Here is a 26,448-nt window from a genome sequence, read left to right on the forward strand (position 1 = left end):
TAATGCAGGAATTCTGCATTGACACAGCTCTTGCAGCCCTTCTGAGAGAGGAGCACCCAAAACCAAGCATTGCTGGACAACGATGAAGCTCTTGTTAGTGGCTCCCTGTTGTCACCAGAGGTTATCTTTTTATTTTCTAGCTGTTCACATCTCACACGCTCTTCATTGTTTAATCTGCAGAAAACAAACTCCAGGCCTTCTCCCACAGCTTTGCTCAGTGCTGGGTCAGGTCCTGAAACTCAGCATTGTCCCAGCTGTGAGGTGAAGGAAAATAAAGGGACAGGGTGCAGATCTCCAGCTTGTTAGATCTCTCCTGACCAGGGCATTTTGGTACCCCCATCCAAGAACTTCCAGCAACAGAACCAAGGAGCTGTAGGCTGGGAAGATAATGTTGTTCCTCAGCATGGTTGGAGCTGAGAGAACTCATCTGTGCATGGCTACTGTGGGTAATGAGATGGATCTTGATTAGATTCTCAGATTTGTCTGAGTAGGAAGGCAGCCAGACAGATGATGGAGTCCAACTCCAAGTCAGTGGCCCAGACAGGAACTGAAACTTGGGTATTATGACCAACTGAGCTAATCTCAGATTAGTGCTGTGGGCTGGGTGACTCAGAACAACACAGAACAGCCTCAACTGTTCCTTGTTCCAGTGCTGTTCCATCTCACAAAGCCTTTATTTTAACCAAAACAAACTGATTGGTGTCCTCGGTGAGCTTTTCCTTAAACAGAAAAGGGTGTGGCTGGGCCTCGCTGAGAGAAATAAAGGCATCAGGATGGAAATGGAGCTGGAGGCAGAGCCACGGGTGTTATAGGTAAAAATCGATACAGCCAATTTAATAATTTATAAAAATAATAATAAATAATTTTAAAAATTAATAAAACATAGATTTTATTTCGTGATTGAAAATATGGTCCTCGATAGCCACAGTCTAAGAGACAGCATCAAGTCTGGATCAGTGCTGGGTGAACCTTGGGCCCCTCTGTCCACAAATGCCTCTCCTGTGGGGCTGTTTTATACAGTTTTTTCTGCCTGAAGCAGAGGTTCCCTATTCTTTTACTCTGCATATGCATGAAGTCTCTTTTCTCTGTGACAATGCTGTTTCTGGGAGTGTTGATGTCCAGTTAGGGGAATCCAGTGTTCAGATGTATGTTCCTGAGGACTCTGGTTATCTTGATTGAAGATACTTATTGTAAAAAACGCCAATCATTTGTTTTTAAAATTTTAAAAGTTTAATAGTAATAAAATGCTTATAAAAATAGTAATACAATTAGAGTAATAATAATTTGGACACTTTGATTTAGGACAATATGAGACAATAGAGACAAAGAGTTACGGACCTCTGGGTACCTTTTCTGGGCAAAATAAGCCCGAAAAAGGACACGGGTTAACAAAAGATTAACCCTTAAAAACAACAGCCTGTTGCATATTCATACACTTCATCATTATGTATAAATTCTATTCAAACACAGAATTCTGTCTGGTCATCGTCAACTTCTTCCTCTGAATCCTAACAGCGCGTTCGAGGTGGGAAGAAGTTAATTTGTTCTGATAATGGAGCAATAAATTCTCTTTCTCTGAAAGACTGAGGTGTCCTGTGGCTGCTATTTCGCTGCAAGTCCTTTCTTTGGAAAAGAAGTATCCTACATAGCATAGTTTCTATTTTAACGATTTTTATAACCTAAAACTATATTTAACACACTACTTAAAAGAATTAATACAGCGTTACTTTCTAACACAACACATATAATATTCATTTGAATATTTGCGAAAAGCCAATCATAAAATACGCATTTTTCACACTTATCAAGTGTTCATCGCTGTTGGGTGTTCCCTGGATAGCCCGGGGAAAGGCCCATCTCCGCACATCCTTTCGCTTGCTAATTAAGCTTTCTTTCCTTGCTGCCATCTGGAGTTTCGCAATTTTGATATGCCAATCTGTCTCCTGAATGTTAGCGGTCTCAGGCTTTTCGATTTTTTGTTACGCACACAATTTTATTTACAACCTTATTTCACATCTATTTCCTAGAAGCACGAATTATCTCACACCGCACATTACACGGGGAAGCGGCAGCGCGGACAGGCCGCGGCTCCCCTCGCTCCCTCCCACACGGCGGGCGCCCCTTCCGGCCGCCATGTTGGCGCGTCCCGCGGCTGCGCACTGAGCCGAGCGGGCCGAGGGGAGGGCTCGCTGTTTGTGTCCCCAGCGCGGAGGCCATGGCGGCCGTGGCGGGGGCCGGCACGGGGCCCGGCTCCGGCTGCACCGGCAGCGGCGGGACCCGCGCCGCCACCACCAACATCTTGGCACAGCTGCGGCACGGGCAGCTCAGCGGCCGCGGGCTGACCCGCGGGGCGCAGGTAACGAGTGCGGGCCGCCCGTGGCAGCTGGGCCGGGCGGGCGAAGCGGGGAGGCCGCGGGGCCTGGGGGGGCTGTGGGGTTTGGGGCCGGGCGTGCAGCGCCTCCTGCGCGGCCGGAGAGAGCCCGGCTGGCCTGGCGGGGCCTGCTCGGGTAAAACGGCCGCTCCCAGGCCTCGCTCGGCGCTCCGGAGCTCCCCGGGTTGTGCCCCGGTGCCTTCGGGCTCCGTGCGTCGCCTCGCCAGCCTCGGCCAGCTCGGGGAGCCCCGAGGAGCAGCACAGGCGTTTGCCCAGGCGTTCTCCGCCTCTTCGGTCGGTGTGGCCTTCCCTGCAAAGAAAGGAAGCTGTGCCTGGGACTGTAACAATGCAGCATCGAAATTTAAACGTATTTCCTGCACAAAGGCAGCCTCGTGGTATTAGGGCTTAGGAGACATTTTAGCTCTGTAACGCAGGTGGTTTTACGAGAAACTGCTCCAGGTCTGTTTTTTATTTGTCATATTTCCCTGTTGATGATGCTGGGAAATACCAAGGAATGAAATCAGTTCCTTACCCCGGGCCTGTGCCTGTCGTGTGCTGCTACTTTTTTTAGGAAAAACTGCTCAAGAATAGTGGACTATTATTTTTTTTTTTTTATGGAGAATAATTGGCATTTTTCTTGCAGGTTAAATGCAAAATGGTGCAAGGACTTGGAAAATGAAACGTGAGATACAGAACTTGCATTCAGGTGCTGATTTATTGAGCTGAAGTATGTTAAGAGAGGTCAGATGGAATAAAAAATGGCATTTCTCTGATTTACTTGTGCAGACAACAGCATTTTTCTTGATAAACAAGGATTCTGAGCAAATATTAAGAGAAGATTTGTTTGATGCCTTTTCAGGGCTACCTAAAAACACAGGCCAGACAAAATTAGGGAATAAAAAGCAGTTACATTTATTGAAGGGCCTTCAGGTACATCCAGGGCAGACAAAGCCCCCCAGGTCCACCCATAAAATGGACCACAGGTCATGGGTTTTCACACTTTTATAAGTTTGGTCCATTTGCATATTGGGGGTTCATCTTGCAATTACAGCTTCAGGTAATGAAATCATTTACCCCAAGTTTGCTCCCCCAATTCACTTTTGTTTCCATCTCTGGGCCCTGAGGCAGTGAGGTGTCCTTGATTGCCAGGCCTGGAGAGGAATTGTTGTGTCTGCCCAAACTGGGAAAGCAGCAGCTCCCACTGAGTGTGGGGTTTATACACTACAGAACTGCAGGGTTACAAAGAGATGAAAATAGAAAAGCTCCAGTCCTAAGGCATCGTGTTCATTATGAATGCCCATGCCTCCTTCTGTAGCAGAGAGCTAAAAGAGCAGATTTTTTTTTACAGCTATTTTGTCTTTATTTTGCTGCTTCCTCAGCTACTAGTTTGGTTAATCCTTAAGAAGAGCCAGTCATTTGCATCAATATAAACCTGTATTGACTCTTGGGATTGATTTAGGAGTGGATTTCCTACAGCACGTGGGCAAACTTTGTCTCACTGCCTTACCTGTCCACCTCTGCACTCTCCCTTTCATGCACCTCCTCAGCCACTGCAATTTCAGTCAGGGAAACCTGCACCAACCTTATGCACCTCTGGTGTCTCTAGGATGGTGCTTCCACCTCTGGGCTTTGGTTTGCTCAAAACAATGCAGTGCTACTGTTTTCATTTTGGGCTTTTAAGCTTTTATAGCAATCAAAAAAACCTCTGCTGGTTGCATCCTCCTTATAATGCCCAAAATTGAGGTGGGGTTTTTGTTTCTGGGGTTTGGGTTGGTTTTGCTTGAAAAATTTTGGCATCCTTGTGCTGCCCTGAGAGTTAAAGCTTCAACACATAGAGCTTCATAAATGCAATGGCAGGGTATTTTAAATCATTTAAATGATTTTGTGTAAGAGCATGGAGTGACAGGACAAGGGCTAATGATTTCAAATTGACAGAGGGCAGGGTTGGATGGGATATTGGGAAGAAATTCTTCCTTGTGAGGGTGGGCAGGCCCTGGCACAGGTGCACAGAGCAGCTGTGGCTGCCCCTGGATCCCTGGGAATGTCCCAGGCCAGGCTGGATGGAGCAGCCTGGGACAGTGGAAGGTGTCCCTGCCATGGCAGGGATGTGGGACTGGATGAGTTTTAAGGTTCCTCCCAACCCAAACCATTCTGTGATTCACTTAAGCTCAGGCAGGGGAAATAACTCCCTGAATGATTTTGAACTTTATGAATTCTGTGTCTCTTTTACCTCAAATCAGTTTTTTGTTTGTAGACAACCTAAATATAAAACACTTTGATGTAACTTTTAGAGAAGCACAAGGCAGTTTTGGCTGCTTTCTTTTTTTTTTTAAATTCTATTTTTTATCGAAACATTCCCAGTTTTCCTGCAGTTGACTCCTCAGTGGCAGCGTGGGAGCTCTTGCTTACATTTCTCAACTGATTGGTTCCTGCAGAGCCTGAGAGCAGGTCAGGTTGCTGTGTTGGGGTGTAGAGCAAGTCATCAGAGTGTCCTTGAAGCACTTCCTAGCTGTGTTTTGGAAGGAATTTTTGGGTCATGTGCTGCCTGGACTGCACTGCTGGTGTCCTGTAGGGAGGGGAAACCCTTCTCAAGATGTTAATTCAGGGAGACTGGGGTGCCTGCCATGGGCAGCAGTGGCATTTAGCCCTGAACAAAGCTTTGTGTGCTATTCTTAGGTGATCTCAAGATCCATTTTTGTATGAGGAAAGCAGGGGCTTAGCTGTGAGCTGGGAAGGATCACTGTTTTGAGGCCTGCATGTAAAAGTTCATCACTCTGATCTTACAGGGACATAGAAGCATTTCTGACAGCAACAGCCCCCTGAATATCTGGCATTTTTGAGGTCAGCTGAGGCTCTGAAATCTGGATCCCTGTGTGTTCCTGCTGTGCTCACCTACCCAGAGCTCTTGGCTTCCTTGCCAGTTGGTGTCTTGCTTTATTATTAATAATAAATTATTCAGAGAAGGGCAACAGAGCTAGAGAATCATATGAGGAGTGGCTGAGGGAGCTGGGAAAGGGGCTCAGCCTGGAGAAAAGGAGGCTCAGAGGGAACTTGTGGCTCTGCACAGCTCCTGCCAGGAGGGGACAGCCAGGTGAGGGCTGGGCTGTGCTCCAGAGGGACAAGAGGAGAGGGAACGGCCTCAGGCTGGGCCAGGGGAGGGTCAGCTTGGACAGCAGGAGGAATTTCCCCATGGAAAGGATGGATCAGGCAGGTTGGACAGCAGGAGGAGTTTCTTCCTCTGAAAGGATGGTTCAGGCATTGGGAGATGGTGGAGTCCCCATCCCTGGAGATCCCAAGAACCAACAGGACATGGCACTCAGTGCTCTGGGCTGGGTGACAGGGTGGGGATAAATCACAGGTTAGACTCCTGGTCTTGGAGGTCTTTTCCAATCTAAATGATTCTGTGATGAGAAGTTGATTAGCTAAAGCAGATTTGGTAGATACTGCCATTATTTATTCCTGTATCCATTTTATCCATATTGCTGGCATCAGCTGCTGCCCTGCACACAAGCCTCAGTGTTGCTATCAGATTGCATAACCTTGGATCAGGATTTGCCCTGCCCTGAGCACACAGCCAGTGCAAGGGGCTTTGCAGGTGCTGGTGAACCAGGGGCAGAAGAGCTTTCCAGAAGTGACCCATTTCTAACAAGGAGGAATATTGGTTGTGAGGGGCCTGGTGTGTGGGGCACAGCTGTGCCATGGATCACAGGCTCTGGGACAAGTTTGTGCTGCTGTTCCTTGAAAGCCAAGAACACTCTGGCTCAGCTGATCCAGCTCAAATCTGCTTAGCAGGAAGGTGCAGACTTCATCTGCTGCAAGGCAGCTGTGACCAACATGGATATGGCATGAAACCAGAAGGTATTTAGGTGCAGCTCTGGGAATCCCTGTGCACAGAGCAGTGGAAAAATGGACTAACCAGGGATTTGGTGGCAAACTAAGGTGCTCCTGCTGCAGTCCCAAGAGCTGGGTGTCAGCACTGCTCTCACCCTCATAGGATTGCCAGAGCTTAGCTGAAACAATCAGAATGGAAAAAAGGAATCCATTTTTCCAGCTGTATTTCATGCTTTGCTATCCCTAGGAGCAGACACTTCCTTTAGCAGGATAATCCCTATCCAATGTAAAAAAAAAGCTCTGTGGAAAGAAAACATTTTCATCCTCAGACATCCAGATTTCACCTCCTGCCATTGCAGGTTATCAGCAGGAGTAGCTTCCTAACCCTGAGAAAAGACTTTGGTTCTGAGTCAGTTTTTTGTTCCCTCCTTACAAGAGCACCAACAAAACAACATTCACGTGAAAATAATCCACTTGAGTAGCTCTAATTGTGTGGGTGTTAGCAGGCTTAGGCCTCTTCAGGGGAGGACAGTGAGGGAGTGTTGGAAAGCCTGGACGTGCTTTTGTTATGTAACACGACCAGAGCTCTGGCATGCACTAGAAATGCTCAAAAAGTGGCTGTGTTGGATTTAAGCTGTGTTGGTGTCTGATTTTTTTTGTGTGGCTGAAGATGAGTGAGAAGAAATGCTCCCTATCCCTCTGCTTTTTCTTAGATAGCCCTACAGTTTGTTTCCTTTCAAAATGAAATAAAGAAGAATCTTAGGATGTTCCAAGGAAAAGCAGTAACTGAGAAATTAATATCATTTTAATATAATTATAGATATTAGTTGATTTCTTTTTCTCTGAGAGGAAGGTCAGCAAAGCAAATATTAATAGCTCTGTTTTGATCTGGTAGATCCTGTAGTGGATTTGGTGAGCTGCTGCTATTAAAGGTCTGTGTTGGAATTGTCCTGTGGGGATTGGAGATTCAGGAGGACCTGTTCCTTGTCTTCTTGCAGTTCTGGTGAGCAGAGCTGTAGTCTCAGAGCTGTGGGAATGGTTAGGCCTGGCTGGAAGCTCTGACATGTTTTATCCTAGGACAATGTGTCCCTGGGTTCATGCCTGGCTTTTGGGTTGGCAGGAAAGGGATGGGGGGCCCATGCAGGGCTGGGGAGGATGGAGAAACTGGAGGATGGATGGAATCCAGCTAAGGGAATCCTGATCTGCACTTGAAGAATCAAGGAGCTGAGAGAGGCTGGACATAAGTGCTCTTACCTACATGGACTTGCCCCAGCAGAGTTTCCTTTCAGGAATAACATTTGTGGGGCTCTGCCCTGGGTTTGATCAGAGCTCAGTTGTGACTGACCACAGTGTGTCTGCAGTGCTCAGCTTCTCCCTTGGAATCCTTTCCAGAATTGCTGCATGGGCCAGCAGCTGTGTTCCTGTAAAGCTGTTGTGTTCAAACCAAAACTTGCAGGGTCATTTGCCTTGGTTACAGGCTTTTGTGGGAAAAGTTGTGTGAGGAAGGAGACAGCTCAGCCAGGCTGATGGATGGCTGTTAGCAACTGGAAAGGAAAATGCAATGCAGAGCTGGAATGGTGGGGCACTCCCCAAAATCCTGAATAATCATTCTCCTGGCAGTCTGGCAGAGATGACTTCCTAAGTTATTACTGTTCAGAGGAAAATTAAACATTTAATTGCACAAATTTTAGTTTTCTGTATTTTTTAAAGGTACAGCTTTAATGGCTTGAAGGAAAGGATATGCAAAGGCTTCAATTTTATTAAGAATACATAGAGACTATGTACTTGCATCTCTTTGTCGAGATCCATAATCTTGTGCCTGTTTCCTTTTAAACTTTCAAGACATTTGAATAGATACTTCAGTAGTCATGGAAAATCCCAAGAATGGAAATTCTGCTTTTTTTTTAAAGCACTTCCAGTGTTCATGTATGGTTGCAATGAGAAATTAAATTAACAAAACCTTGTAAGTGATGTGTCATAGCTGTGCAGTCTGTCACAGCAGGAACCCTTCAGTGCTGTGAAGGATGCCTGGACACCTGAATCACTGCTTTTGCTTTCTGAAAGATGACAGCAAACACCCTCCTGTAGCGAGCACTCAGCAAGACAGTGCAGTGTGTTTGAAGGGTAAAATGTGAAATAGAGACACAATTTTATCAGGAGAGTGTTTGCCCTGCCCTGGAGAGCAAAGGGAGGATTAGCTCCTGGTATTTCTGCTGCTGTCACCAGTGCTGGTGGTCAGCAGTTTTGGGAAGACACAGAGCAGTGTCACTGACCACAGCTCAGCACAGGGGTGGAGGCAAGCTTAGGAAAATCAGAGGTTTGCTTTGGAGGGCAAGGAAAATTGTCACAGTATGGCAGCAGAGGTGGGCAGGAAAATCCCCTCTGGAAGGGGAAGGATTTGGAGCAACTTTATCTCCAAGAGATCTCAGGGCAGTAAGAAATGTTTTGGCAATGCTGAGCCAGGGCATGGACACAGAGCAGGGGGGAAGAGCTGTTCCTGTGCCTGGAGGATGAGCACAGTGGAAGGGACAAGTAAAAGGGAGACTAGACTGATCAAGGGGTGGATGTAGGCAAATATTAATGTATAACTTCATGAAGATGCAGGTATAATTCATAATTATTGACTATCATGCAAATCAATGCCATCAGGGGAGGTTTAGGCTGGATATTAGGAAAAGGTTCCTCCCCCAGAGGGTGCCCAGGCTCCCCAGGGAATGGGCAGGGCCCTGAGGCTGCCAGGGATGCCCAGGGTGGGGCTGTTGGGGTGTCTGGGCAGGGCTGGGGCTGGGCTTGCCAGTCCTTGTGTCCTTCCAAGATGGGACATTGTGTGCTTCTTATTCTTTCATTTTTGAAAAGATTTAAAAGACTGTAGGATTAGAAAGAAATTTAAACTAAATACTTACAGTTGTGTGCAGTGTCTTTCTTCAGCCCTTTGGATACTGTCAAGGAAAATGATGCACAGAAGTTCCTTAAACTGTGTAGTTGGAAAGTGTTCCCATGGTAGTTATCAGTCTTTGAGTAATCTCCTGGGAAATCCTGAGCTCCAGTTCCTTAGGAGTCTTTAAAGAGAAAACCACTCAGTCTCTTCTACCTTGCAGGCATGGGTGGGCTGGTGACACATTTTTAATCTCTGAATTTAAATCCTCTCCAAGGTCTGTGAGTGCCCTTCCAGCAAAGGCCTTCATGGCACGGCTGGAGCAGGGGGACATGGATGGTCCTGCTGAGGTGGGGATCCCCAGGCTGGGGAGCAGCGTTCAGGACAGCACAGGTGGAAAACCAGGATTGTACAGACAGCTTTGGGCTGGGACATAGCTGGGAGCTCTGCAGGAGCTGGGCTGTGTGCCACTGTGTTTTCAGGGATCAGCCTGCAGCAGAACCACTCTGGAGAGCCCCAGTGTGCTGGCCTTGGGTTTCTGTGTTTGTGAGCCACAACTGGGGTGTGTTGTAGCAGTCTGGGAAGTGACTCTGTGCAGTCCTGGTGTTTGTACCACTTTGGTTTGCTGCACCTGGCTCTTACACAAGTTTGTGCTGCTGCTCTTGTTTTCTCAGAAGTGATCCTTACTCTGTGGTGTCCTAGCACCAGTAAGGCATGACAATTCCAAACCCAGCTGCCAGCACTTGGGGAGATCCTGGCTTTTCATGGATACCTCTTCCAGCTGGGCTGCTACAGCCTCTACTTCTTGCTAGATGATACCTAACTTCTCAAGTTTTGTTAAAGATTTCAGGTATTTTATCCAGAGCTTTTCAGTGAATGAAGGAGGTCAGTGTTGGGATTGCATTTTGTGCTTGAATGAGACCAAAAAATTCCACAGAGGAAGGGAGGCCCAAAAGACCCAGTGCTGATTTTCATGACTATTCAATAAAATTTCCCCAAAAAGAAAACCATTTTTGCTTATAAATGAAAAGCACTGACTAGCTGCTGTTATGGAAAACAGGAGATGCAGTTTTTAACCAAAATGGCTGTGAAGAAAGACAGCTCCACAAAGTCTGATTGAATTTTAATCCCTTCCCAGAATCCAAAAATCTTTGCATTGGCAAATACCACCCGGCCACAATGGAAATATCCAGAGCCAGGGTAGCCTCAAATACAGAGCAGGGACCACAAGCCAGAGCTTGCAGTGAAACCAAAGATGTGTTAAATCAAGAGAAAGAAAACCTTTTTTTAATTGTTTTTTTCTTTTGAAAGCAGATAAAAGATGATGAGAGCAAGGAAACATTTGCTTCACTCTTTGAGAATTTCAGTTCTGAAAGTTTCCTGTGGCTGCCTCTCAGAGCCTGGGGCAGGGAGAGGAAGCCCTGCTAGTACAGAAATGGGAGTGGAGATGGCTCAGATGGATCCTGCCCCAAACCAAGAAGCCTCCATGTGATTAAGAGTGTGGTGTTAAACCCAGCACAAGGTTTTAATGTTAATTAAAGGCTTTTGGCCTTTCCTGAGGGCATTTAAGTGCTGAATTCTGCTCTGTGCTGCTGGAACCTGTGATGGCAGCCTGTGCATGTCATCCCTGCCTCTGGTATCTTCCACATCAGCTGGAGCTGGAGAGTTGGACTCTTTCCCTGGCATTTTGCTGTGTGTTCTGTGCATTTTGCCCAGCAATGAAGCCTGTTCCTCCCACTGCCTGTGGGTTTGTCCTCCTCCCACACCTGGGATGGGGCAGTGGCACAGCTCCTTTGGCTCATTCTGTGCTTGGTTTCTCAAGGGGAAATGGAATCTGTGACTTCCAAGTAGCTGACCCAGAGCCCAGATGATGAGAAGTGATTTTGGCTTTCTGGTTTGATCCTCTGCTATTTCTCCTGCTCAGAAGGAAAGTGTGTCATTCTCCAGCAGTGCTGGTTGATTCCTCTGATTCAGAAAGCAGGGAAAAGTTAAAAACTGGAGAGAATTTTATGTCCCAGGCATGCTCATGCTGCTTCAATCACTGTTTGTAGCTAGAAAACTTGGTACTTCAAGACCCTTGAAGTTCTTATTTATTTGAAGTTCTTATTTACCTAAAAATTGAGGCATTTCATCAGGAAAAGAGTCCTGAGTGCTTGGGAATCTTACATAGAGAATGAGGACCCACATTAGCTACATTGCCAGGCTGAGTTCTCAGCTTGAATCAGTTTTCTGGTCTTCCTGTGTAACAAGAGAGCAAAGGGTTAAATTCTGCCAGGAGTTGGAGTATATTTGCATATAATTGTCTAATCAGGAATTGAATGGCCCTTTGGAATTGTGCACTGAGCTGTGTCTGAGAACCATGTCTTGGCTGCAAGAATAAGTGGGATTTAAGAAGCTGGGAGGGAAATGTCACTTAACCCCAGAAAGGTGCAGAATGAGAGCAGCTTAGGGGTTTATCCTGGGAGTAGGAGCCAACCCACAGATGTGTCAGGGAGGCTCAGGCTGGACACCAGGGAAAGGCTCTTCCCCAGAGGGTGCTGGGAATGGGCACGGCCCCGAGGCTGCCAGAGCTCCAGGAGCTGCCAGGGATGCCCAGGCTGGGGCTGTTGGGGTGTCTGGGCAGGGCTGGGGCTGCCATGGGTGACCCTGGGGGTCCCTCTCAGCTCAGGACATTCTGTTTTCTAAGGTTTGCCTTGAGGTACTGACCAGAGGATTGGGGTTTTCTTTATTTTGTCGTTTTTATTAGGAGGGCACATAAAACATTTGTAAACCCAGGCAAAAATCCTGCTGGAATTGTTTTCTGCTTTATTTTCTCCTGTGTACAAGGATAAGTCCCTGTATTGGGGTTGGTGTATCAGAGAGGAAAGGAGTTCAAGTTTGGGCAACATTGTCTGGATGGTGGTTTTTAATTGAATGTCCTAAGCTCCTCCTTGACACATCTGGCATTAACCTGGAAATATTCAGACTTCAAAGCATCTTTTGTGGATTTTAAGGAGAATATTTTAGTCTTGTACTGCTACTGTTTTTTTTAGGTGTTAAACACAGTGATGAATATTAAGATTTTTTTTTCTTTTTTTTTTTTACTTTAGGGAAAAAGGAGGAACATTGAAAAAAGTTTGGACAGCTGTAGTAGCAAATGCCAAGTGTTCTTTTTTGTGGTTGCAGCCTGTTTCTCAGGATAATGCCAGCATTGTTGTTTTGCTGATTTAGTTGGTGATCTCCTTTTACAACCAGCCCAAGACTACAGAGGGAATTTTCTCTCTTTGATATGTTCCTGCTTGTAAACCTTTGTGGTTTAGGTCATTGCTGTGACCAATGACTTCAGGGACTTGGCTGAGGAAATTCTCCTTTCTAGCTGAATGCATCAAGTAATGAAGCCTTGCCATCCTCAGCATTCTACACCTCAGACCAGTGTAATTTGAGATAGTGTCAGGGCACCCATTTCCTCCTTCACTGACCTGTCAATTGAGCTCTGCTAATGGAATTGTTTAGAGACTAATGTGTTGCCATTTTAAAATACACAATCAATATAAAAATACAGAATGAGATGATGCACTCTAAGTGACATCTGCTTTAAGCTCTGTGCTGCTTAAGATACTTTTCATCTGTAAAATTCTGCAGCTACCTGTGCTGCATAAATTGCTGCATGGAAAGAGGTACTGGGTTGTCACAAGACAACATGACACACACTGCTGCTCTCAAGGTGGGCAAAAGGGAAATTTATTTTCTGACTCCAACATTTACAGATTTCCAAAAGTGACAGTGCCACCTCTCCAATGTCACTGGACAAACCAACAGTCCATCAAATTTCTCCTCCTCCAGAAAAGAATGCAAAACAATGAGTTATTTACAGAAAGTGTGTGAGAAACTTTGCTACAAGAATGTAAACATCAGAAGGCTTAGAAAATCTTGAAAAATCAGGGTGACACTGGATGTTGTGAGCTCTTTTTCCAGGAAGGTGATAAGGTTATTTTCCTAGTGATGAAGCACTGGCCACATGGGAATCATTCTCTTTTTTTCTTTGCAGATCACAGAGGCCTTGTTGAAGGAGAGAGATAAACAGGCAAAATGGAATGGGATCCCCTTGCTGTTGCAGAAGCTGTATGAGCACAGCCACCCAAACAGTGACTTCTCCCAGTGCCAAAGCATCCTAAAGGTACTGCCTGCACCCTTCTTCCTAATTCAGAGAATTTTGTTGTGGCTTTCTTTAAAGTCTACTGTGATCATACTGTATTAATTTCTTAAGCTGTCTGCATGATGGTATCTGTCAAGAATTGGCTGGTAAGTAAGAGCTGGGGGTGCAGGTGATGATTAGTCAGTGGGATTACACAGATAGTGAGAGATAACTGTGTTTCTAGTGATGAACAGTTTTCTTTTTGAGCCATCTCTTTATTTTTCTCCTACCTGCAGGAAATTTCTCCACTTCTCTCGATGGAAGCCATGGTTTATGTCACAGAAGACAGAAAAGCTGCTCAAGAATCCAGTTTCCCAAACACATACACATTTGATTTGTTTGGAGGAGTCGATGTAAGTGTGGTTTTTCAGTATCAAAAGATCTGCATGATAATCATCCCACTGAAAAATCTCTTCAGGGAGGTCTTTGAAGCTTCTGAATGCAAGCTACAGAATGACTTTACCACTTTAATGTCAAGCATTAGAATTGTGCCACTTTCTGTTAATCAAAATTGGAAAAGGGTGTATTTTTCAAGGTGTTACATCCAAAGTGAGGTGTTTTGTTCTTATATGATACAGAATACCTGGCTGTTTCATTAGTCAGTCTTTTTTTACCTTAAAAAAGATTAGACCTTTAGTTCTGAATGAAGACAGTTTCAAATGATTCCTGGTTGTGAGATAAAATAACACAATTGGCATTGGGGCAGTGAGAATTTCACTTAACACTGGGGGATCTGTGGCAGTTAAAGCACACCAGGGCTCTGTCTTACCCAGGTTGTCTGTGTTTATTGCTTCATCTCTGGCAGAGTTTTTAAGCAGAACTGGAAGGTTTCTGTGGACATTCTGGCAATTCATCATTTTGTTTATTTGCTTTAATTCTACATTGCACAAATACCCATTTGCTCTGTTTTATGGTGCCTGACTCTGGCTTGGCTTTCATTAGAAATGTGTTGTTTGTATTTTCCAGTAAACTGATTGATACTCTCTTTTTAATTAGTTTAACTAAACAGATTTTGCCATTTACTTTTTGTCACATTTATTTTTTGTTATTTTGTCTTTGTAACAGAAATAACATTTTTGTTATTTTATTTTTTACACAAGTAAAAGCTTGCTTTTACTTAAAGCTGCCGTTTATATTTTGAGGGCAAAAGCCTTCAGCTACCCAAGCAAATGAGAACACTATGAAAATATTTAAATTTGCCTTGTTTTTAAAGGGAAATAGTGGTACTTTTGTATAAATGATTTTAACACAGTGCACAGAATCTGTGTGTTTTGGGGACACGTTTTTGGTTTGGTTGGTTGGGGCTTGCTTGGCATCTCCCTTGGGTTGGAGATGGTTAATAGCAGATCCCCTGTAATGACCTGGTGGTATGGTCAGAGATTTGAATAGAGGTGGGTTTCATGTGATTAAAGGCAGTGATGGAAGCCAATGCTGTGTATTTTTTAAAATCCTGCTCTAGGGTTTGAAAGGGAAGAAGTTTGATCTGCTGTGTGTGCCATGTGCTGATTTATGTTGCAATATTTTGAGCTGTGGAACATGAGTAACTCTGAAGGACACTCAGTTTGCAGTGTACTCCCTAGGCTACAATGTGTGAGAATTAAAATATTGTTGGGTTCTGACAGCCTTTACATTGAGGAAGAACAAAACCAGCTCAGTGGCTCCTCCCTTTATATGAATTCATGTAAAATAAAGACCTCAGAGTGCAAATACCCAAACCTCATAGATTTTATACCTGAATGTAACCCCATCCCAAGAAACACAATCTCATCATTCCCTTTCTGCTCCTTCTGCCTCTGGTGAGAGGCAGAAACCCCAAGAATTAAAGCATAAACCTCAAACTTTGAGATGTGCATTCTCCTTCTAAAACACAAGCCATTAATATGAGATCTGTATTACTGCAGTCATTTTTCTCTACCCTATTAATGCTACAGCTACTACTACAAATATTGCTAAAAATGCATCTTCCTCTTAAAAGCTGCCTATTTATTTATTTATTTATTTGTCAGTGCTTTTAATGTAGCCTCCAGTGATGTCAAGGTGGTTTCCTCTGTGTCTGGATCAATAGCTCATTAAAAGAAGATGGGACAAATAGATCAAGTTGTAAACTCCTAAATATCTTGTGAGTTGGCACTGACTGTGTGATGCCTGCATTGCTGTCAACAATTTTAAACTGAATTTTAAAACCAGCAGCATTTGCAGTAGTTCTTGCAGAAGTCATCAGTTCCTTGTTTGCCAACTTTCATTTTTAAATAAAGCGCTGTTTTTTTCAAATGTTTCAAGCTAAACCAGTGGTACACACTGGAACAACTAAAGATCAGTTCTACATCAGTCAGAACCACAGTCCTGGTCTTGGAAAGCTAATTGTTACATTCCTTAAATAGAAATATATATGTAAGTATACATACAGGATCCTGTACACAAGCAGTGGCTTTTTGGTGCTGAGATAAAATCTGGAGCTGCTAAATTCTGTCTGGACCTGAAATGTTTTTGAAGCCCAGCAAGATTTAGGAAAAGCCTTTGCAAAATTTGCATCTCTTTGCAGATTATTGCTAAAGGTTCCTTATTTTAAGAGATGTGTGCTCACCATCCTTGATGTTATCTGGAGGCATGTGAAATTACATTCCTTGCAAGCTCAAATTCTTTAAAACTTGCCAGTGGGAGATTATTTTGTACAGCTCTTACTGTTTCTTCAGGGTAAATGCAGCTATAATTTGTCAATATGATTTTGACACCAGTGGGGGTTTGATTGTAGAGCCTTCATTATTCATCTCTATGACTTAAGCAGAAACAGGTTTGGCTTTGTCATTGGCAAATTAATTGGTTATTTGTATCTCAGTGATCATTCCCTTAATTCCTTGTCTTATTTTTACAGCTTTTAGTAGAAATTCTCATGAGACCAACTCTTATTACACAGAAAAAGAAGCAGAAAAGTAAGTAAATAGGTGCTTTATCTCTTTCTTTTCCCCAGTTTTGCTTGATGGTTCTGCTTCAGACAGAAATTGTTCTGTTTTTCTGTTATTCTCTTTCCATCCCAGCAATTTCCTGTTGATTCATTTAGGAGTGAATCACTGTTTCTTTGTTCTCCCTGGTTCTCATTCGTGCTGGCATTTGGGAGAGTCACCTGTTTCTGGCCCAGTTCTGGAGCTTCACGCACTCAGCACAACACACTTGACTCAAAGCACTAAACCTGCAATCACTGGAAACTCTTCTTGTTCCTGTGGCTACAGCTCCAGTGAAAAATTATTAATAATAAGCCACAAAACATTGGTTATGTAATGGGAGCTGCAGAGATTGTAAGATGAGTAGCTCAGGAAAGCAGCATGCTTTTTGTTACATGACTGCTCATTTCCACATTGCTGCAAGGACAGGGGGTGCAGTGACTTCAGCTCAGCTTTCCTGCTGGAGCAGCTTGGCTGCAGTGTTTTCATTTCCCCTCTTTGGGATTCTGCTGCTTCACTGAGCCCTGCTGAGGGAAGGGAATGTCATGGTGCACCCTGTGCCTGCTAGCCAGGGAACTTCAAAGGTGAAGTGACTTGAACTGGAGCTTTAGGCAATTGAAGGTCTGTACTGAAAACATATTTTAAATATTAAAATGCTGTGGCAAAGCAGATTGGAAGTTTTTCTATGAAGTCCAGGTGCTGAGAAAACAAGCATGAGTTTCCAGTGGAGAAAACTCCATGAACTGACATTTTTTTCCCCATACAAAAAGAATTTAACATGTGGACAGGTCGGGTGTAGAGTGTTTCTTGTGGCTTCTATCCCATAAGGCATTTGCATGTGTGCTCTGAGCTGGCAGCCTGGAGTTGTCACCCATCCCATTGCTCTCCATGTCCCTCCCATGGCAGGGCTGTTCCTTGGCAGGGGATGGCTGCTGACTGTCTGCTCTCTCCTTTGCAGTAAGTGATGACCTCATCAAGGACTGTTTAAGCATACTGTACAACACCTGTATGGGTTCCCACACTGAGGCTTTAGGAGCTGCTGTGTGTGCACACCATGGCATGGAGCTGGTCACAGTTTGTATGCAAAGCAGAGCCCAGCCCCTGTGGTGTGTGCCCAGGCAGGCAGGGTTGGCTTTGGATTCAGACAAGGAAACAGCTGCCTTGAGGTGAAGCCTCTCAAGCTGCACCACATTGACTCCAAACCAGGAATGGAGATGGGTTTTTGTTCCCATAAACAGATTCCCTGGTTTCAGGAGCAGCTGGCTCAGCACCACATCACCTGTAGGGCTGTCCTGGCTGTGATGTGCTGTGTGCTCTGAGCTGGCAGCCTGGAGTTGTCACCCATGCCATAGCTCTCCATGTCCCTCCCATGGCAGGGGTGTTCCTTGGCAGGGAATGGCTGCTGACTGTCTGCTCTCTCCTTTGCAGTAAGTGATGACCTCATCAAGGACTGTTTAAGCATACTGTACAACACCTGTATATGTGTAAGTACAACTCTTCTGGTCTCTTTTTACATGTGCTACTTGATAAGATAACAAACAGACACCTTTAAGTGTAATTTAAACTTCCTCTGAAGCTTTGCATAAAAATTCCTTCACTTAAATACAGCATCTGATGTGTTGCTCAAATAATTTGTTTTCTGACCTGCATTGTCAAGCTTGAGTTCCCTTGTTTGGATCTCTCTGTCTCTGTGTTTCCATAGGAAAGCTGTGCCAGCCTTTGTTAATGTTGCAGTTTAAAATCTGAAGGTGAGAATGGATGCCTGTTAATCCCAGCCACAGCTGCTCTTGTTCAGAATTGGGGCTGGCAAAAGGTTTTGAATTTGATCCTGCAACTCCATGTGCTGGATTTTAGCTCAGTTCAGTCCAGTCATGGCAGATCAGTGTAAAGGAAGGTGCTGGGTTAAAGGCATCTGGAAATACCTTGTAATTAAAATCCTGAAGCTAAAAGCAAAGGCCTCAGATTATGCATGCAGGAAACATCCTCAGGATTGTTTACTTCATCACACACCTCATTATGCCAGAGCCTAGGGAACATTGTTTAACAAAAATTGAAAAAAGAGCCAGTTAGTGGCTTGGAGCTCTTCCAAAAACATCAGTCTAATCTCCAGAGTTTGAGTCTTACTGGATCATGTCTCACTGATAAGGGTCTGTGTACACATGGGACAGGGAAGAGAGGGAACACTTTTTTCCTTGGCTTGGATGATTTATTTTTTTAACTGCAGGTAATGCAACTTTTGCAAACTGAGAATAGCATGATAAGCTAAAAAACAAAGTTTGTAATTTCTAGACTAGCTGCTCTGTTTTAATTCACTTTGGTATTACTGCAGGGATTGGAGGAGAAATGTCCAGGAAAACAGAAATGGTCTGTGAGCAATATTAGCTGGTTTTATGATTATCTGTAAATATTGGGGAATTATCTTTGCCACTCTGGTTCTGTGAGCACTGGGAATGTGTCTCATGGGTAAAGCACAGCTTTGCAAGCAGTGAGGATGCAGCTGTGAGTTCCAGGAAAGCCTGGCTGTGCTCTCAGCAGAGCTCAGAGCATGAAAGGCAGCCTTAAACTTGTTTTCCATGCCTCAATCTGACTTTGGGGTTCATCACCCCATTCTTTTAGGCCAGTGCTCCATCTGGGTTGCTCAGACAGCAGTGCTGAGGTGTTGGGATCTTTAGCTTGTCAGAGTGACCCCAAGATGCATTGGAAAGTCTCTTTTCCCAGCCTGGCACTTGAAGAAGGAGTCAGGGCTCTTCATTTCTCGCTCTCAAGGTTGTTTATTGTATCTTATCTGTAAAATTCTTTCTCCTGCCCTGCTGAGGTCTGTCCAGCAGGACAGTTCCAGGCACTCTGCCTGCCCCCAGGGCACTGTTATGTCTTTATACTAAAAACTACCTGTACAATGTTTACAGTTACTTTCCAATACCTATCACCTATGTTAGACAGTGAGCTTCTACTCTAAACCAATCCAAAAGTGCCAACATCACAGCAGAAGATGGAGGCCAAGAAGAAGAAGGAGAAAAGCTGGACATGCCCAGTTCCCTCCATCTTGCCCCCTGAACCCCCATACCAAAAACCCCAAAATCTACTTTTTCACCTTGTGATAAATTCACTATTATTCTATCTAAATTGTTGTGTCTTGCTGATCTTCATATAAGGTTGATCATTTACTCCACAGGTCATAATCAAACCCACAGGTGTTCTGGGCTCTGTGCCAGGGTCTCTGAGCCCCCTGGCAGGGTCCTGGCCACCCTGGACTGCCAGAGGGATGTCCTGGGTTCCCACACTGAGGCTTTAGGAGCTGCTGTGTGTGCAGACCATGGCATGGAGCTGGTCACAGTTTGTATGCAAAGCAGAGCCCAGCCCCTGTGGTGTGTGCCCAGGCAGGCAGGGTTGGCTTTGGATTCAGACAAGGAAACAGCTGCCTTGAGGTGAAGCCTCTCAAGCTGCACCACATTGACTCCAAACCAGGAATGGAGATGGGTTTTTGTTCCCATAAACAGATTCCCTGGTTTCAGGAGCAGCTGGCTCAGCACCACATCACCTGTAGGGCTGTCCTGGCTGTGATGTGCTGTGTGGCTGCTCAGGGTGGGCTCTCACTGGGCCTGTGTGTGCTCATTTCCAGACAGAAGGAGTCACAAGGCGGCTGGCAGAGAGAAATGACTTTGTGTTGTTCCTGTTTACACTGATGACAAACAAAAAGACATTCCTACAAACTGCAACACTCATTGAAGATATCCTGGGAGTTAAAAAGGTTAGTTACTGCTTTCTTCATATCATTTTTATGGCATTTCAGCCCAGTGGAGGAAAGAGAGCTGTTTCTTTGAAGAGTTGCTGAGGATAGTCCTCAAAGCTGCCATTCTCACTTCTTGTAGCTTATTTGAAACCTGCCTGTTCACAGTGGTAATTAACTTCAATCACTTCTCATAAAGAAGCCAAACTACTCCTGTGGTGTCATACTTGTAGTGCTTTTACCCAGTTCAGAGAATGGTGGCAGCTGTGTCCCCATGGTCTGAGTCATTAAAGAATAGCCCATGTTACAGACAAAGAAAATGAACTTCCTATAAATTCAGTTTTCATCCTTGCCTGCTGATTGTATTTGACATACTTCACTTGTCTTCCTCATATCTGGGAGCTTTCCTGTGTGTTCCTGGCTGTTTGTCACCTCTCTGAGGAGTTGTAGGCTGGGGACACAGGGCACTTAAATCTCCTGCACAAACCTGGTTATTGAACTTATTTACCAGCATCATTGCAGCTCAGTGCCTTGGTGTGATGCAAATAAAATACTCGAGGTGTAACCTTGGGAAAACCTTGATTGGAAGGAGCCTGTGTGCATTTTGTGGAGAAGGCCAGGAGTCTGTAACCTAATACTTTATTATTTAGAATAAGATTGAGGTTGATGTGTTTCCTGAAATAGGAAACAAGCTCAGTTTATCTCAACTTTTTTTTTTTTTGAAAGCTGTTTTCAACATCTTTTTATTAAAAAGAACTTCTGATAAAAAGACTGAGAAATAATTTAGAAGTTCTTATCTGTGAGTTTTGAAGAAAAGACAGGATTGGAAAACAAAATTGAAACTTCTAATACCTAAACATAATTTATGTTTTAAATCAGGTTGTGGTTTTGTGAGTTTTTTAGTTAAAAAAAGGCCCCCAGATTTTTTTGTAAATATAAAAATAGTATTTAAAATATGGATATCTGTACTTTTGGAATTGCTAAACCTGCCAGCTGTTGTAAATCCCAGCTGCTTCTCCTTTGCTATACTGGAATAACCCAGAGAGCTCCCCAGGGAGGATCTGCCTGTGTTCAGTTGCTGACCATCCCATGTGACTGAGCTGCTGTTGCCTCCTCCAGGAAATGATCCAGCTGGATGATATTCCCAACCTGGCCAGCCTGGTGTCCAGCTTTGACCAGCAGCAGCTGGCCAACTTCTGCAGGATCCTGGCTGTCACCATCTCGGAGCTGGACACGGGCAGTGATGACAAGCACACACTTCTGGCCAAAAATGCCCAGCAGAAAAAAAACTTGGGCCCTTCCCGAGCTGAAATTAATCAAGGTAATTGTTGTGTTGTGAACAAATCAGAATAATCTCAGCAATGTATAAAGTTTTCCTCTTCTCAGTGTCACACAGTGTTATGTTTCTGAAAGATACTGAAAGTGTTGTGTCTTACAAAGCATTTTTCTTGATTCACTCCCCTCAGATTGTTTCCTGAAAATAATGTTTCCTGTGTAGCATTTGGTTTCATGTGGTGTTGCTAATTAGGTGGGTTAATTGCTGTCATTTCAGCACTCTCTGAGTGGCTTAAAATAATTGGATTTGTTTTCTGTGCCTTAGCCACGTCCATGGACTTCCCTCCAGCAGCTCTCAATAATTCTGTGTCCTCCATAAAATATGAATTCTTGAGCTAAAGCTGCCTGCAGTGTGGTTGCTGTTGGAGCAGTTCCTTCTCTGATTTTATCTGCTATTGTCCTGAACAGGATGTCTTGTCTTTATCAAAAAGAGAAGTGTGTTTAATATTAATTGTGTTGCCCGGTGTTACCAAACCAGCCTTGGAAATCTGTGGGGCTGGTCTCAGCCTTAACTTTGGGCACAGTGCAGCTTTCCTTATTGTGCTGAGTACTTCTCAGGTGCAGAAGTCTTGCCTAGAAGGATGAGTAGGAATTGAAAAAGGTAAAGTACCATCAGATGTAGATTGTGCTGTTTTCAGCTCTTGCTGTGCTGAAAAGCTTTTAGGCTTCTGAAGCAGATATTTGCATAGGCCCATGCCAAGCAAATGTTTAGCTAATCTTTTTTTTATGGGCACAATCAGAGACTGATTCAAAGGCTGTACAGTATATTCTATTTTTAAAATTTTATCAGAGAGCTTATTCATTCAGAGATGCAACTCTTTCATGTAATGTTCATGGCCAAAATCTTTGTCCTTTTCTCCTTGCCCCTGCAAGTGGGAGGTGAAGCTTTAGCCATGTATCTTTAATAAACAGGTCCTGCCATTAAATTATTCTTGAAGGCAAACTGCATCTCCCCAAACATTTGCAGAGCAGTGACTCCTGTCCTTGCACTGCTCTTTTTGAGGGTGCAACTCCACAGTTAAAACCCTCACACCTGGGGCTGCTGTGGTGTGTTCTCCTCCTATTTTGCTCCATGAGGAGCTAATTCAGGAACCTTTTACTTGAAAAGCTGTCAGCTTTCCTCTCTGCTGCTGCAGGGAGCCAGTTCAGTCACTACAGACCAACAACACAGGAGGGAAAATGAAGGAGGAAAGGGGAGCTGGAGCTGGCCCCTTCCAAAGGCTGCTGCTTTATTTCTGCCAGCTTGGTTTTCAGCCAGATCAGTTCCTTAATAAGGCTGGAGAGCAGCCCTGAATTGTTCTGGGGTATGGATGCTCTCTTCCAGTCCTTAACAGAAGAATGTGCTGAGTTCTTCCATCTTCAGATCTTTTTAACCAGCTCTTTTTAACCATATACTTCTGTATTCCTAAAGCAGATGTGCTGGTGATCTTACACTGTAATCAAATTCTTTCTCTTTATTTTTTTCAGCTACACTTCTGAATATTCCAGGCTTCATCGAGCGGTTGTGCAAACTGGCCACAAGGAAAGTGTCTGAAACAACAGGGACTTCCAGCTTCCTGCAGGAGCTGGAGGAGTGGTACACCTGGCTGGACAATGCCCTGGTGCTGGATGCACTGATGAGAGTGGCAAATGAAGAGGCAGAGCAGAGCAGTACAGGTACCTGGCTTGCATCCCTCCACCCAGCAGCAGCTGAGGCATGTCTCAACCTTGCTCAGGGTTTGTCAGGTGTTGCTTTTTCTGTCATCTTTTCCTGATTCCACTTTCCTTCCATGGAGGACTCACATATCAACATTTAGGTCTGACTGCTGTTTTGTTCTCATGTAGCACTGACTTTTTTACTGAATTAAAATTAGCTAAAGGAGAGACCCTCCAGCAGTGTGTGCCCTTTGCATGCTTAGCTAACACTGAAGGGCTGTGCATCCTCAGCCCTAACCTCCTCTGGAGTGATTAAAATAACCCTCCTGAGGTGAGTGGCTTCACCAGCATTTTACTCTAAAACTTTGGCTCATGACTTTGGGTTCAAATGCATCATACCAAGCAAGTGGTCCCTTCTTTAAAAAGGAAAGGTAGTTCCAGTTAAATTAAAGAAGTTAATGGAAATAAAAAAAAAAATCCTTCCAGTGGAAGTGTTAATACAACCTTAGGAAAATGCTTTGGAGCATGTGTGTGGTTTGTTTCTTCACCCTTTGGGATGACAAAAATGCAGTGTATGTCTGGTACAACTCAAAGTACTTCACACTCCTGTTTCAGCTCTTAGCAGGGTAATTCTCTCTAAGGTTATGAAATTTATTTAACTGTGACCTAAGAATACTGGTACTGAGGTATAAAATGAAAATAGATTTAATAGTAAGTGCTTCTGATAATCTCCCATCTACTTTTATTACCTTTCTGCCATGCCCTGGTGCAGTAGTCTATTAAGTCATTTAGGTGAGCCTACTTATTTTAAGGAGATGCTGCCATTTAGTTTGTTATGGAAAAATATTTCAGCTATATTTTTTCTCTAGCATGTAATTCAAATTGGTTTTTTGCTGTACATTATTATTTTTAGTTAAGAAGAAAATTCCAGCAGATGTGTGCTGTTCCTGCATCTGCAGTGTTCAGTGTAAAAGCAACAACTGTGACAAATCATTTCCTGTTGAAGCTGCCTCAGAGTCACATCTTTGCCATCTTTTTCAGAGTCTTCAGATGAGAGTGGACTGGCCAACACCTCCACAAGGACACAGCTGCCCCAGTCCATGAAGATCATGCACGAGATCATGTACAAGCTGGAGGTGCTCTATGTTCTCTGTGTGCTGCTCATGGGCAGGCAGAGGAATCAGGTGAGCCCCAGTGGATGCCCACACTCACACTTGGTGTCTCTTTAAACCTGAGTGCTCACAAGTGAGATCATGGGCACAGAAATGCCAGGGCAGAGCTCAAGCTGCAAAGCTGGGCAGTCCCATCCTGGCAGCCCTGCCCAGAAACCAGGCAGCATTTCACTGGGAGCAGCTGGGGCAGGGCTGCCCACACACTGCTCTGGTGCAGGAGGGGTGCAGGAGGATGCAGGAAGTGTGTGGCTACCTGGATGGTGTCAGGAGTTCTCCCCCCTCCTGGTGCCCAGTTTGGATGGAGCCCCTTCAGGCCTTACCCTTCTTTGGCTGCTTTCACTTTTGGAAATGCTCTGGATGATTTTTGCAGCATATTGCCATGACTTGGCAAAGTGTTCAACTCCCAGCTGGGAAGGTGCACTTCAGTGCTGTCAGCACTGGTCACTGCCTGCAAATCCCACTCATCTGTTCCTTTGCCTTTCTTCCTTTTAAAATGAGAAAAAAAAAATTGTTCCCTGCCTCACACAGGCTTATGAAGAACCAGTCACTGCAGCTTAGCTGTGGTTTGATTTAAATAGGTCAAAAGCAGGTTGTGAAGGGAAAAGCAAAACAATCCTTGGTGAGGTTTTGACAGGCTTCCAGCTTTGGCAGTCTGCTCAGCTCAGCAGAGCTTGGCATAGCAGGGGCATTCAGATGTCCTGGACACTGGGAGGGCCAAAAGAAAGGCTGTTATGTTAGGCAGGAGAGGCTGTGTTGTGAGCAGGGGGTTGGGGCACATTTATCTGCAGTATTTTGTTCTCTGGTAGTAACCTCCCAGGGTATCAGTCACAAACACCCCCCAGGGCAATCTCCTAAATCTCTAATATGAATACAGGTGCCGTTGTAGCTCAGTCCCAAACATAACTCACCTGTTCCCTCCAAACCTGCAGCAGAGCTTGAGGACCTCCCATCCCTGCAAGTGTTCAGGGCTGGGGCTTGGAGCAGCCTGGTCTGGTGGAAGGTGTCCCTGCCCATGGCAGGGCTTTAACATCCTTCCATCCCAAGCCATCCTGGGATTTTGTGACTCTAAGCAGACACTTGGCATTACAAGAAGCAGATTCTGCATAAGAAGAAGCAGAGGGAACCAATAATTCTTGCAGAAACCATAAACAACTCCTAATCATGTTGTCATTCCTTTTAGAAGTGCTGTTCCTGTTAGGCGTGAAATAAAATGTAAACAGAGTCCAAAACATAACTGAAACTAGCAGAACATGGATCTGTTAGAAGGACTTTTTATTTTCCATTGTATCAAGGTAGATAATTCATCCCTGCCTGAGTTCCCTACAAGAATGCAGGTTTAGAGATTCTGCAGAAACTGCTTGCAGCCTGCACTCATCCTGCTGCAGCTGAATGTGCTGGATTCCTTCCCCCCCTAGGTCACTTGTGGTGTGTTCCTGTCAAATGTGACAAGGCAAAAAATCTGCTGCTGAAGATGAATTTATATTTTAATTTCCTGGGAAAATAACCCTTATCCTTCATCTGCTATTTCTGCCCCCATGCAGATGGGGAAACTAAGGATAAAGGTGGCCTGCAGTTCACTTCTTCCCAGGACTGATTCAGAACTGGAGTTGAATTCTTGAAGGATTTGAGTCATTGCATTCCCAAACACTTCTTGTCCAGAGCTAGGGAATTTTGTTTTGTTTGAGAGTTTTGTTTTGGATTTTGTTTGTTTGTTTTTGGGGGAGTTGGTTGGGGGGGTTGTCCTTCATTTTGTTTTGCTTCATTTTTTATTTTTGTTTTGATTTGTGAAATCCTCTGCCTTTAAAACACATGCTACTGCCTTCATTCCTTAATCTGCATAAGACTTGTGTGGCAGATGTGAATCCCCTGCCCTTCCTGAGAGCCAGGCACAGGAGGGCCTGGAGCTGAGCTGTTCTCCATGGGAAGCTCTGGAGTGCAGGCACAGCAGTGTGCAGCAGCACCCTCAGACAAGCATCTCAGCTGCTTTTTGGTCTCTTTTCTGGGAAGGAATAAAAGCACAGGATTTGTGGTACCAGTCTGAGCAGCCAAAGGACTTGCTGGTTTAAGATTGGATTCATTTTGCATTGAATTTTATGAAGGGCATCACAAACCTGCTTCAGTTTGCTGTAATCATTGCCATAATGGTCTGGCATTTGCTTGAAGCAAGGTGCAGCCTCCCAAACTCAACCTGTCCCCAAATGAATCTCTGAATGTTTGGTTTAAACTTGATTGCTGGCTAATTTGCATAAATGGAGAACTCTGCTAGCAGTGACTTAACTCCTCCTGTTGCCATGTTGGGGATGACCTCACCCTTGGGAATAAGTGGTGTTTCTCTGCAACTCTGGGCCTTTGCTGCCTTCTCATTATGGTCACACCCTAAATTACTCTC

The 26,448-nt window shown here is 44.5% G+C and overlaps 1 protein-coding gene across 1 annotated transcript in view; it reads left to right on the forward strand.

The window, feature by feature from the left end:
- Positions 1–2,144: 2,144 nt before the first annotated feature.
- TRPC4AP (transient receptor potential cation channel subfamily C member 4 associated protein) overlaps positions 2,145–26,448 on the forward strand; it is a 37,621-nt gene continuing 13,317 nt past the window's right edge. The window contains exons 1-9 of the mRNA XM_054644164.2: positions 2,145–2,356; positions 13,105–13,233; positions 13,488–13,604; positions 16,124–16,181; positions 17,619–17,674; positions 19,810–19,938; positions 21,037–21,238; positions 22,720–22,908; positions 23,929–24,071. Coding sequence (XP_054500139.1) covers positions 2,216–2,356; positions 13,105–13,233; positions 13,488–13,604; positions 16,124–16,181; positions 17,619–17,674; positions 19,810–19,938; positions 21,037–21,238; positions 22,720–22,908; positions 23,929–24,071 — 1,164 coding nt within the window. The 5' untranslated portion in view covers positions 2,145–2,215. The remainder of the gene's footprint in view (positions 2,357–13,104; positions 13,234–13,487; positions 13,605–16,123; positions 16,182–17,618; positions 17,675–19,809; positions 19,939–21,036; positions 21,239–22,719; positions 22,909–23,928; positions 24,072–26,448) is intronic.

The sequence above is a fragment of the Agelaius phoeniceus genome, chromosome 17 (assembly GCF_051311805.1).
Source record: "Agelaius phoeniceus isolate bAgePho1 chromosome 17, bAgePho1.hap1, whole genome shotgun sequence".
NCBI lineage: Eukaryota > Metazoa > Chordata > Aves > Passeriformes > Icteridae > Agelaius > Agelaius phoeniceus.